The sequence below is a fragment of the Manis pentadactyla genome, chromosome 13 (assembly GCF_030020395.1).
Source record: "Manis pentadactyla isolate mManPen7 chromosome 13, mManPen7.hap1, whole genome shotgun sequence".
Classification (NCBI taxonomy): Eukaryota; Metazoa; Chordata; class Mammalia; order Pholidota; family Manidae; genus Manis; species Manis pentadactyla.
The window spans coordinates 81,254,657-81,269,038 of NC_080031.1; the positions used below are offsets into that span (position 1 = coordinate 81,254,657).

General features: G+C 34.9%; 1 protein-coding gene across 1 annotated transcript; it reads left to right on the top strand.

Annotated features, from left to right (window-relative positions):
* The first annotated feature begins 4,736 nt into the window (after positions 1–4,736).
* Positions 4,737–5,687, top strand: LOC118928703 (olfactory receptor 14I1-like). Its single transcript, XM_036918178.2, has one exon. The coding sequence runs from the start codon at positions 4,737–4,739 to the stop codon at positions 5,685–5,687; it is 951 nt and encodes a 316-aa protein (XP_036774073.2).
* Positions 5,688–14,382: the final 8,695 nt, after the last annotated feature.

Genomic DNA, 14,382 nt, shown 5'->3' on the forward strand with positions numbered 1-14,382 from the left:
GCCTTGGGCCCCAAAGATCCACACTCACATTTGATTTTTGGAAGTGCCTATAACACGTCCTTGTGCAGGATGGAACTTGTGGAAAAGTCTGCGAGAAGCTTCTAACAGGGACTTCTTGAATTTAGACCATAGAATTTTCAATGGAGAGAAACTAGCTTGGTATTTCCCTTAATGATATTGTAGTTTGGCTGAAGGACCTACAGTAATCATAAAAGCTAAAATAGCCCATGTATTTGGTGGATATTGAATACGCTAATGGGGATGGTGGTGTCCAGAGGAGTTCCACAGTAAAATAGAAATGGATTCTGCAAGAATGTGCTACCAGGTAATGAAACAACTCAACTTATTCATAAGCTGACAACATCTTTTTTCTGAGACTGACATTGGAACCACCTGAGGAACTTCTGAATCCTGTAGTCTCATGGGCAGTCCTATGAGCAAATAAATTTGAACAACAGAGAGCTGCCTGGTTTATGGTTTGTCATTGCAACATGAACAGACAGCATCCTACTGGGGAGCCATCCACAGTGATAGAAAAGGAAAATCACATCAGCCTGGTGGGCTGAATTACATGTTTCTCCTTATCCCTGGGCTGTTACTGCTTCATGGCCAGTAATTATAGGCCTGTCAAAAATAATATATTTTTTGAGTAATGGAATACTTGTTTGTTTAAGTAAAACCCTTGTTGACTATGGACCTTGGAAATTAACATAGGAATTCAAGGCATCAGAAGACCCCTTCACAGCATTGGAAGTTGACTGGAATTGAAAAGAGGGCATCCTGATGCTCTCATGGAGGTGGCCACTGAGTTCATGTAATGATAAGAAATGGAAGAGCTGCTGTGATGGAGAGATAGTCGGATATTTTCCTTCCATCCTCTAATCACCAAATTCCATCTCCCACGTAGCTAGAAGTTTGTAATGATGCATGTACACACAAGATACTTCAAATGGGTCCTGACAGGAATAACAACAAACTCCTGAATGGACTTGCATACACAGTTGTAGAAGTAACTGTTTACAAAAATCCTGAAATGGAGTATATTGGGACAGTTATCACATCAAATTAATATACTACCTTGCATATCATTTTCAGAGTAATGGATTTCTAGACAATAGGATTGAGCAACTGAAATATTTGTTACAGAAACTGGGAAGATACAGGCATGAAATGCTGACTTATAACTTTCATAGATCTGAGCGTCACACCCAATAAGAGGAAGACTAATGGAAGGTCCCCTAAATAGATTCCTCTCCTTTTTTAGGACTTGTGGGGAGTGGGTAGGGGAAGATGACTGTACAGTTCTTCTATACAAGGCTTCCACTTTATTTTTGTCCAAGATCACCTCAATCCTTTATTTCAACCAGGTTTTGTTGCTCCAGCCAACACTTCACCAGTGGGTGCTTGAAGAGAAGATATTCTCTAGACAAGAAACCACAACTATACTCTAAAATTTTTTGGTTAGTATTTGTAAGGGCCTGATGGAGTGGATTATGCATTTGCTTCATCTGGAAACACTGGAGTTTATAGCAAAATCTACATTGCTTAATGGCTGAAAGGGCCTACAAGTTATCTACTTATGAATCCCTACCCTACATGATAGGAATGGACCAAAGGTGATAGTAGCCCAGTACAGTTCTCATGAAATAGACTGTCACAACAGGTGAACTAAACACCTCTTCCGAAGACGGAAGAGTGTACAATATATTTTATGTTACTTTCATCTGCAAAGTTTACCTAAATGTTAGCCACTAGAGTCTCATGTATTTAGGGACACAGGCACATGCTATATTTGATAAAGTAAATATCATCAAACTCTTTTTGTCATGTTTCAAATCTCTATGTAGCTCTCCTCCATGACCAATCAGGTGGGCAATGCAGAAATCACTAGAAGAGATATTTGGTTATCTAGCACTTAAGGTCTAGATGAATGATATTTAATTATGATAACATCTGTATGCTCTCAATAAAAGTGGATGTATTAGTTCCTAAGTTAATTATGTAACTCCTTTAAGTACACCAAGTCACTCAAGATGAACTTGTGATAGACTTTATTAAATATAGAAATAATATTAGGAAAGAACTGTAAAAATATTAGACTGAGAAAATAATTCTAAAACTATTGGCATATCTAGCTTGATGTCTAGACAACTACTTAGAGATGCACTGTGTGTCCTGGTGATTAGGAAACAAGGTTTACTGGTTTCATGACAGTGCTGATTGTATGGTTACTCAGGCTTTCGTCTGATTTAATTAGCTGAATATTACAGTAGTAGGAGCAATTTGTACCATTTAATTAATTATTAACAGTGGAATAGTCTCATTTAAATATTGGGAAGTATTTTATGCAGACCTGAGTCAAAACTTTTGTGTTGATTTTATGTTTTTAAGTCAAATCAATGACTTTGAAGAAGAAACAATTTATAGCATTAAAAGTATAAAATGGGGTAATAATTTATTGATTGTGAAAGTATTTATTAAGACACTTTATGAATTATAAATAATAGCATAAAAACTAGAAAAAAACTTAGATAACCAAAATTAACCAGAAAGTAACAATCATTTCCCAGCTGAGAGAAAATCAGAAAGAAGAAACTTTGGACAGAGTGTCAGCTTGTGCTTGAGCAAAGAGATGTTCCCGGGGCAAGGAGACCACAGCAGGCCTTCTAAACACTGGGTGCTGCCATGATAAGGTCTGAAGAGGTCCACAGGCATCATCCATTCTCCTGAAATTGTCACAAGGAACTTCTGAGGACATTTCAGCCCTAGGAATTTTTAATAATTGTTCATTCAATGTGCTTGTTAAATTGTTCAATAGTGAAAAGTACACTATATGTTTTTTAATCATTTTTGCCTTCTATACTCATTCACATTTGATTACTACATATCCCAAACCCGGGTACTATTCTTAGTATATTTGTCTTGTTAATACCACTCTTATTGGTGTTATGGTTGTTGGAATATATAATTTTGAAGTTTCTCTCCTTGGATTTATTCAAGATTTTTCTACTCATTCTTCATGACAGTTTCAGAATCACCTTAATATTTTGTCCATTTGACTTTTTTCATTACAACCTTTGCATTATCTACTCATCAGGGACTCCTCCTTGTATATGTAATAATTTACATTGTCATATATAATAGCCATTTCCATTTTTCATCCTGTGGCAGCCAATTTTCAAAATTATAGCAGTAACTTCACCACTTATAAGTGTGAATTTGGGTCTGCATCAGACAATTTTGGTTAGTTTAATTCAGATATTAAAGTTGAACACATCTCGCAATTTCTTAAATTGACATATTACTGATATATGATCTTAAATTGGTTTCAAGTATAAAGCACAGTGGTTGAACTGTTACATATATGATTAAATCCTCATCCCCACTAATGTGGTTGCTCTCTATCAACATAGAAATATGTTACAGTCCCATCGATTATATTCTCCATGTTGTATTACTATCCCTATGATAAACATACATTATGATTGAGAACTTTTTGTCCTCTTTTATCCTCCTCACCCTCCCAATCCATCCACGCCAATTGCTCCCCCATGGTAACCACTAGTCACTTCTCAGTGTTTCTGAGTCTGCTGTTTATTCTGTTTTGCTTTGCTTTACAAAAGAAGTTAAGACATGTGGTATTTATTTGAGTCTATTAACACATATTTTATAAATTTATTTATTTATTAAGCTACTACTGACCCATGAACCATTTGAGGATTTGTACTTTCTCAAGTTTTGTGAATCATGTTTCAAATATAATCTCTAAAAATGTACTTTTGCCGATTTAATTAATCTCAGTGGACTGGCCAAAATATCTGCAGAAAACAGGGTATTGAAGAGCCTTTTGCATTTCAGAAAGGTGAAATTACTAGTCTCCTGGGGCTTTCCAGGTATACAAATAAAACATTGCCTTTTGGAAGGAGATCACCTAGTATAAGAGAAGAGCCCAATGCACATTACCTCATGTGGCTTATAGTAAAAGTCCTTTCATCTTCAAGAAAGGACTCTCTGATGAGCCTAATGAAGGAAATTGAAGTGTATGGTATTGGCCTTTACCGAAGCAAGTTTTTGTGAGTACTGATATGTGGGAGAGATACCTCACGTCTCAGTCATCAGCATATCTGTGTTTGCCCTTCCTGCTAATTCCTTATTTGGACTCTATTTTGATTTTTATACCCCATTGGACAAAAACAGATTTTTTTGAAGGTATATAGACAGTATTTAATATTTTAGCTTTACTGTACTTTTTTTTTTTTGTAGATAATTGTTTTTTTATTGAAGGGTAGTTGACACACGGTATTACATTGCATTAGTTTCAGGTGTACAACATAGTGATTCAACATTTGTATACATGACAATTCTGGGTACCAGCTATCACCATACCAAGCTGTTACAATATCTTGACTATATTCATTACATCCCAGTTACTTATTATTTTACCATTGGAAGTGTATACTTTTTTTTTTTTTTTTGTGAGGGCATCTCTCATATTTATTGATCAAATGGTTGTTAACAACAATAAAATTCTGTACCTTGATATTTCATTTGATTAATTAATAGACACTCTTCAAGGTAAAAGCTTTATATATGAGTTTGCATATTTAATTCAGTAAACCAATTTATACCACATATTTACAGCATATGATGACAGAATTGTTCTCTAACCAATTTGTTTCCAGCATCATCTTATCCCTTTGCAACTGACTACAGGTTTCTGAAGTATGTTAGCAGATATGGACAACCTCACCATCTTCACAGAATTCCTCCTGATGGACATCTCAAGCTCCCGAGAGCTCCAAATTTTGCAAGGTTTGATATTCTTAGTGGTTTATCTGGGTGCCATGGCTGGAAATCTAGTGACATTTACCATCATTGTTATAGATCCACATCTTCACTTCCCTGTGTACTTTTTTATGGGCAATTTATCCCTTATTGATTTTGGATATATCTCAGTTACTGTTCCCAAATCCATCACAAATTCTTTGATGGGTCATAAAGTAATTTCTCTTAGAGCATGTGCTACTCAGACTTTCCTATTTATTTTCTTTGGATCTACAGAGTTCTTCTTCCTTGTGGTCATGTCCTATGACCGCTATGTTGCCATCTGCCACCCTCTGCACTATGGGTCCACTGTGAGCCCCCGTTTCTGCACACAGGTGTCATGTGGCTCATGGGCCAGTGGGCTGGTCTATTCTGCTGTCCACACAGGGACCATGTTCAGTCATCCCTTCACTGAGTCCAATGTGATTCACCAGTTTTTCTGTGATGTATCTCAAATTATGAGTATTTCATCCCAGGCTGTGCAATTTTCTGAGTTTGTGGCCATTGCTGTCAGTGTCTGCATTACATTATTTGGCTTTGTCATCTTATTTGCCTCATATGTTCACATCTTTTCAACTGTGCTGCACATGCATTCTGTGGAAGCCCAGAAGAAAACTTTGTCCACCTGCTCTCCCCAGATAGCTACACTTACTCTGTTTATAATTTCTGGATTGTTTGCTTCCTTAGGACCTGTTTCAAACTCATCAAGCATTCAAACCCTCCTTACAGCTATGTTCTACTCCATGGTGTCCCCCTTAGTCAACCCCATCATCTTTAGCCTGAGGAACAGGGAGATTAAGTCTGCTGTGCATAGAATGTTAAAAAAAGTTTTCCAGTTCCACAGAAGAGATTTTATTTCTTAAAGAGAAATTAATGTTGCTCTAATCAATGTGGGAAAATGTGTACAAAAATATTAACTTTAATTTTAAAGTTACATATTAGGGGTGTGATTATTTCATAAGAGACAGATGGATGTATTAATAAATTTGAAGTAAATCATGTGAACAAAATACCTGTTTGAATAAAATGAGCTAGTATTTCTTGTAGCACTTTTTAAACACCAATTGTTATGCAGTATGTAGTGTTATTTTATATAGTTGCAGTCCCATGATTTTGAAAGTGAACAAAGATATAAAATGATAAATTTATTTCCCCACATGTGCACTGAATTTTTTGTAATTCTGAGATGAAAAATCAGTTCTGTGTTTCTGTAAGATAATCCATACCTATAGTTTTTCACCTTATCTCTTTATTTCAGTGTATTTTCACATTCTATAGATGAACATAAAGCATGTAATTTTATTAGATAGGTACAGAAAATAATACTTGTGTCTGTTAATATGCCCATCATATGCATAAACATGCACCACATAAATCCTTTTTCATATTGTCCAACTCTCATAGACTTAGCAAAGTGAAAGTTAATAATTAGTATGCATACTAGGAAACCTTGAATAGCTCCTTATAGACATATAAAACAAAGCATCATAAAATAGTATTTATCATTGCAAACATGTAATTGTGATAGTTTTAATTAATACTTAAAAGACATATTAACCATTTATAAGACAAAGAATAAAAACATGGAGATAAGTTAGTTGAAGTCCGTCATTGACCTTCCTTCACCTGGGACCTGGTTGCATGTGATGGGGTGAGACACAGAGAAATACATATTTGGGACCAGGAGAAGCTAGCCATTATAGTAGGTAGGAGAGAAAACACAGCTTAACACACATTGCATGACTCCTATTAGAGAAAAATATTTGCTGTTCTCTCTAACCTTAACAAGTTCTGCTGAAATTGTGTGTAAAATTCCTATTTCAGAGTTGAGTGAAATATTTTTATTCCAGCAGAGGGGAGGAACGTATATTTATAAAAAGACATACGAATTCCATGACTTCCAGATACACAGTAACCTTGATCTAGCCTAAAATTAAATCTTATATTGAACAAGTTATGGCATGTCATGATCTACAGCCCTAACTGAACAAACTCAAAGGGAGAACTCCCTCAAATTTAGTTGTTGTGTAAGTCAAAATTCATACTAAATATGGCCACCTGTTTTTCTTTGGTGATCCATTCATTCTAATAAATATTACTAAAAATAAATCTCATGTCTGTTTTGTTTTAACCCAATAGGATTGTTGAAGTTGCTGAGTATAACTGTTTAATTTATTCTTCCTACAGCATTGCACCTCATAGGACTTGCCACATTTCATTCATTCATACCCTAACCAGTGAATATCTACATTATTCCAACTCACCTACATTAAAGGTTTTGTTAAAAACGATCTCCACCCATTTCTACTCCATTCCTATGCCTCAATATGATGATTACTGCACATCCTTAGAAAACTGAAAACCCAGTCTTCCAATTGTTGTCATTTATGTGTTAAAGGTTCATCTCAGTTGTATTTCAGAATATGAGAGAATTAGAATTTCTGTTAAATGATATACATATTGTACTTAAAAATATGTAAGGGAGTTACTTTATAAATATGTAAAGCTAGTTCTATGCCCATTTTTATTGAGTTATTGAATTACTGATCATATCACAGTGATTTGAAAATGTTAGCATATAAATTAATTTGTTAATACTATATATATACCTTTCTCACTTTGATGAAAGAGAAGCAATTCCTATATTTACATGTCTATTTAAGTGGTGGTGTCTTCTCTTTGAAGAAAAATGTTTTACTACCAACAAACTATTTTATCAGAACTTTCTGGGTTTCAATATTATTTGAGAAATTTTATCAACTCAAGAGCATAAAAGTATCTAAGTTTTTATTTTCTCTGGGATTGTACTGTTTACAGTTTGATTTTATTTATTCAAATTTCAGCATTTTAGAGCTGAAAGAATGCAGGCAATTACACAGGTAATTTATATCCTAATCATGATACAGTTTATTTGTCACTATCTACAAATCCACTTTTCTTTTGCTTTGGGAAAACCCTTAATTAAAATATAACTTTACCTTGAATGCCTACACTTATTTATGAGCAGTTTATGTTCATTTTATATATTTACTTCTCCATCATAATATTAGTCTGGCTACCTAGAGTTTCTGAAGAAACATTAATTTTATTTATATACTTGTTCTTTTTCAAGTTGAGTAGTACCAGGAATACTCTGGGAAAACTGATTTTACAAATATGAGGTAATATCATCTTTTTTCAGATAATACTTAGGCATGGAATTAATACATATTAATTGCAAAATTGAAGTATAGAAAGAAATGATATATTTTAGTGGTCCTTGATAAAGAAGTTCCAAATTTCCTGAAAATAATTGCATATTTATATGTATTTATCCTAAACTTCATTTCATTCTAATTATTTTGGTATCATTAATCTAAATTACATGAAGAACATTATGTTTACTAGGCTCCCCCCTACACCGAGTCACCCCCAGATACCCCTTCGCAGTCACTGTCCATCAGCATAGTAGGGTGCTGTAAAATCACTACTTGTCTTCTTTGTGTTGTAGAACCCGCCTCACACACCTCACATTACACATGCTAATCTTAATGCCCCCTTTCTTTTTCCCCCCCCTTATCCCTCCCTTCCCACCCATCTTCCCCAATCCCTTTCCCTTTGGTAACTGTTAGTCTATTCTTGGGTTCTGTGATTCTGCTGCCGTTCTGTTCCTTCAGTTTTCTTTGTTCTTATACTCCACATATGAGGGAAATCATTTGGTACTTGTCTTTATCCACCTGGCTCATTTCACTGAGCAAAATACCCTCTAGCTCCATCCATGTTGTTGCAAATGGTAGGATTTGTTTTCTTGTTATGGCTGAATAATATTCCATTGTGTATATGTTCCACATCTTCTTTATTCTTTCATCTACTGATGGACATTTATTTTACCTCCATTTCTTGGCTATTGTAAATAGTGCTGTGATAAACATAGGGGTGCATCTGTCTTTTTCATACTGGGTTGCTGCATTCTTAGGGTAAGTTCCTAGCATTTCTTTCTAATTTTAAAGGTACACTTGAACACTTTCATTAAATACATTGAGTTTGGTACAATGGTAATAGAATCCATTTCTACATAGTGAAAAATGAATTGTTATATAAAACCTTCCCTCTCCTAAGATATACCTACTATATGCTTAGCAAGTTAGAGTTGGAGAAAAGAAAATGTTTAGCTTCTCCACTTTTTATTATTCTAAATGTTATCTATTTATTAACTTCTGTTTAGGCTTTAACAGACTTAGAACAGGAGAAGAAAGCAGGTAAAGTTAAATAAAGAAAATTCTAAATATCTATTTTACTGGTAATTGTCATTGATGCTCTACGTGTATAATCAATACACATATGAAGGCCTTTTTCCAATGTTACACTGTTTATCCACATACACAAACATACATTTTTATCAGGTTTATTGAGTGATAACTGAAAGCCATGGTGTGGAAGAAACCAAACTGTCCATCGAGAGATGAATAGATAAAGAATAGTGTCATGTATACAAAATGGGATATTATTCAGCCATAAAAAGAAAGAAATCTTGCCATTGTGACAGCATGGAAGTATCTAGAGGACATTATGCTAAGTTTAACAAGCCAGGCAGAGAAAGACAAGTACAATATGATTTTATTTACTTGAGGAAGCTAAAATAAAAAAAATACAAAATGAACAAAAGAGCTGTACACTCATAAACACTGGGAAGTGACTGGTAGTTACCATGGGGGAGGATTTGGGATGGAGGTTGGGGAGGTCGATGGAGATAAAGAGGAACAAAAATTCTTAATTGTAATATAATTTGGTGGATCAGACATCTTGTGGATGGTAGTATAGAATGGAGAATACATCTAATGATTCTGTAACATGATTTTATATGGGAAGATCATAAGTGCACCGGTCAGGGTGAGGATTTAATTATATGGGTAACTGTTGAACCACCATGTTGTATACTTGTAACCAATATAAGATTGTATATCGATTATACTTTAATTACCAAAAAGAAAAGTAACATTGTGTATGTTTACAGTGCAAACCATGAAAATTTAAAACCATATATGTGGTGAATGACAATTGTAATACTGTTGCTAAACACATTACCGCACATTATTACATATTTTTGTTGCATGAAGTCTTTTAGAATTTACTCTCAGCAACTTTAAATTATATAATGCAGTATGGTTAATTACATTCAACATGCTGTACATTAGATTCCCAGGACCTATCATTTTTTATTAGTTGTATAAATTTATTTTAAATTTTTTATTAAGATACAATTGACATACACTCTTATGAATGTTTCACATGAAAAAGCAATGTGGTTACTAAATTCACTCATATTATCAAGTCCCCACCCATACCCCAATGCAGTCACTGTCCATCAGTTCAGCAAGTTGCCAGAGATCCACTATGTGCCTTCTCTGTACTACACCGTTCTCCCCATGACCCCCAAACACCATGTGTACTAAACATAATACCCCTCATTCCCCTTATCCCTCCCTCCCCACCCGCCCTCTCACACCCCTCCCCTTTGGTAACTACTAGTCACTTCTTGGCATCTCTGAGTGTGCTGCCATTTTGTTCCTTCAGTTTTGCTTCATTGTTATACTGCAGTTTTATAAATTTTAATAAAATCATAGAGCTGTGTAACCACTACCAAAATCAAGATACAGAACATGTCCACCATCTTCCAAAATTTCCTTGTGCCCTTTTGGTACAAAATTCCTTTTTCTCTCCTTACCGTGGCAACCACTCATCTCTTTCTGACCCTATAGGTTAGCCTTTTCCAGAATATCCTGTAAATATAATCATGAAGTATGTAATCTTTTCTTTAAATTAAACTTTTTATTTTAAAATAATTGTAGATTCACATGCTGTTGTTAAAATTCGACCTAATGGTAATGTCTTGTAAAAACTATAGTGAAATACCAGAATCAGGATTAGCTTTGATACAGTCAAGGTACAGAACATTTCCATCACCACAAAGAAACCCCCCATTGCCCTTTTATAGCCATGCCTACTTTCCTCCATCCCAAGCCCATAATCCTCACCCCTTGGCAACTACTAATTTGTTCTTTGTTTCTAATTTTGTCGTTTCAGGATTGTTGTATAAATAGAATCATAGAGTGTGTGTAATACTTTGGGACTGGCATTTTCTTTTAATTTATGGTATCATTGTTATACAATCTTATGAAAGTTTCTCATGAGCAACATTGTAGTATCAACATTCATCCATATTATGAAGTTGCTACACACCCTACTGCCAAAACTGTCCATCAGCATAGTAAGATGTTATAGAGTCATTACTTGTCTTCTTCCTGCTATACTGCTTCCCTGTGATCTACTTATATTATGGGTGCAAATTATAATGCTCCTTAATCCCCTTTTCCTTCCCTGCTTGCCAACCCTCCCCAAACCCTTTCCTTTGGTAACTGCTAGTCACTTCTTAGAGTCTGTGAGTCTGCTGCTGTTTTGTTCCTTCAGTTTTGTTTTAATGTTATACTCCACAAATGAGTGAAATTATTTGGTATTTGTCTTTCTCCAACGAGCTTATTTCACTGAGCAAAATACTGTCTAGTTCCATCCATGTTTTTGCTAATGGTAGGATTTTTTTCTCTTATGGCTGAATAGTATGCCATTGTGCATATGTATTACATCTACTGATGGACACTGAGGTTGCTTCCATATCTTGCCTAATACAAATAGTGCTGTGATAAACATAGGGTACCATATATCTTTTTGAATCAGAGATCTTGTTCCCTTTGGGTAAATTCCTAGGAGTGGAAGTTCTGGGTCAAATGGTATTCCAATTTTTATTTTTTTAAGGAAGATTCTATTGCTTTTCACAATGATTGAACTAATTTACATTCTCACCAACAGTGTAGGAGGGTTCCCCTTTCTCTACATCCTTGCCAGCATTTGTTGTTTCTTGTCTTTTGGATGATGGCCATCTTAACTGGTGTGAGGTGATATCTCATTGTGGTTTTAATTAGAATTTCTCTGATGAGTAGTGATATGGAGCACCTTTTTATATGCCTATTGGCCATTTGAATTCATTCTTTGGGGAAGTTTCTGTTCAGATCCTCTTCCCATTTTTTAATCAGGTTATATCCTTTTTGGGTGTTGAGGGAATGGAGCATTTTGTATATGTTGGATGTCAACCCTTTATTGGATATGTCATTTATGAAAATATTCTCCCATACTGTAGGATGCCTTTTCGTCCTGCTGCTTGTGTCCTTTGCTGTGTGGAAGATTTTTAGTTTGATGTAGTCCCACTTGTTCATCTTTCTTTTATTTCCCTTGCACGGTGAGATATGTTCATGAAGAAGTTGCTCATGTTTACATTCAAGAGAGTTTTGCCTATGTTTTATTCTAAGAGCTTTATGGTTTCATGACTTACATTCAGGTTTTTGATCCATTTCAAGTTTACTTTTGTGTATGGAGTAAGACAGTAGTCCAGTTTCATTCCCTTACATGTAGCTGTCCTGTTTTACCAACACCAGTTGTTGAGGAGGCTGTCATTTCCCCATTGAATGTCCATGGCTCCTTATATATATTAATTGGCCATATATGTGTGGCTTTATATCTGGGCTCTCTATTCTGTTCCATTGATCTATGTGTCTGTTCTTGTGCCAGTGCCAAATTGTCTTGATTATTGTGGCTTTGTAGTAGAGCTTGAAGTTGAAGAGACTAATCCCCCCAGCTTTACTGTTCTTTCACAGGATTGTTTAGGCTATTTGGGGTCTCTTGAAGTTCCATATGTATTTTAGAACTATTTGTTCCACTTCGTTGAAGAATACTGTCAGTATTTTGGTAGGAATTGCACTGAATCTGTAGATTGCTTTAGGCAGGACAGCCATTTTGACAATATTAATTCTTCCTACCCAAGTGAAAGGGATGAATTTCCATTTATTTGTGTCCTCTTTAATTTCTCTCAAGAGTGTTCTTGTAGTTTTCAGGGTATAGGTCTTTTACTTGCTTGGTTAGGTTTATAGGAATATAATAGGTGTATAGGAATGCAACAGATTTCTGTGTATTTAATTTGTTTCCTGAAAATTTGCTGAATTCAGATATTGGTTCTAGTAGCTTAGGAATGGATTCTTTAGGGTTTTTCATATACAATATCATGTTATCTGCAAACAGTGACAGTTTAACTTCTTTCTTACCAATCTGGATGCTTTTTATTTCTTTGTGTTGTCTGATTTCCATGGCTAGGACCTTCAGTACTATGTTGAATAAAAGTGGGGAGAGTGGGCATCCCTGTCTTGTTCCCAATCTTCAAGGAAAAGCTTTCATCTTTTCAGTGTTAAGTATGATGGTGCTGTGGGTTTGTCATACATGGCCTTTATTATGTTGAGATTTTCACCATTTAGACAAATTTTGTTGAGAGTTTTTATCATGAATATGTGTTGAATTTTGTCAAATGCTTTTTCATTATCTATAGAGATGATCATGTGATTTTTGTCCTTCTTTTTATTGATATCGTGGATGACGATGGCCTTTTGAATGTTGTAACATATTTGCATCCCAGGGATGAATCCCACTTGATCATGATGGATTATCCTCTTGATGCATTTTTGAATTCAGTTTGCTAATATTTTGTTGAGTATTTTTGAATCTATGTTCATCAGGGATATTGGTCCGTAACTTTTTGTAGTCTCTTTGATGGCTTCATGGAATGAGTTTGGAAGTATTCCCCCCTCTTCTATTTTTTGGAAAACCTTAAGAAGAATGAGCATTATGTCTTCTCTAAATGTCCGATGAAATTCTTTGGTGAAGCCATCTGGTCCAGGGATTTTATTCTTGGGTAGTCTTTTGACTGCACAATCAATTTCACTGCTGGTAATTGGTCACTTCAGATTTTCTGTTTCTTCCTGGGTCAGTCTTGGAAGATTGTTACTAGAAAGTTGTCTATTTCTTCTAGGTCATCCAGTTTGTTAGCAAATAATTTTTCATAGTATTCTTTAATAATTCTTTGTATTTTTGTGGTGTCCTTAGTGATTTTTCCTTTCTTATTTCTGATTCTGTTTATGTGTGTAGAATCTCTTTTTTTCTTGATAAGTCTGACTAGCGGTTTATCTATTTTGTTTATTTTCACAAAGAACAATCTCTTGGTTTCATTAATATTTTCTATTGTTTTATTTGTTTCAATATTATTTATTTCTTCTATTCTTTATTATGTGCCTCCTTCTACTGACTTTGGGCCTCATTTGTTCTCTTTTTCCAGTTTCAATAATTGTTAATTTAAACTGTTCATTTGGTATTGTTCTTCCTTCTTTAAATAGGCCAGGATTGCTATATAATTTGTTCATAACCAAATAGGTATAAAGAGTAAGTACCTCAACATAATAAAGGCCATATCCTCTGCCTTCACTGCATCTCACAGAAGTTCGTGTGCTGCACTGTTGTTTTCATTTGTGTCCTTATTGCTTGATTTCTGTTTTAATTTGTTCATTGACCCATTGATTATTTAGGAGCATGTTGTTAAGCCTCCATGTGTTTGTGAGCCTTCTTGTTTTCTTTGTACGATTTATTTCTTGTTTCATACCTGTGTGATATAAGAAGTTGCTTGGTAGAATTTCAATCTTTCTTAAT

Bases quoted from the DNA above. Each gene is read 5' to 3' on its own strand.
- LOC118928703 (XM_036918178.2), top strand. From the start codon at position 4,737: ATGGACAACCTCACCATCTTCACAGAATTCCTCCTGATGGACATCTCA.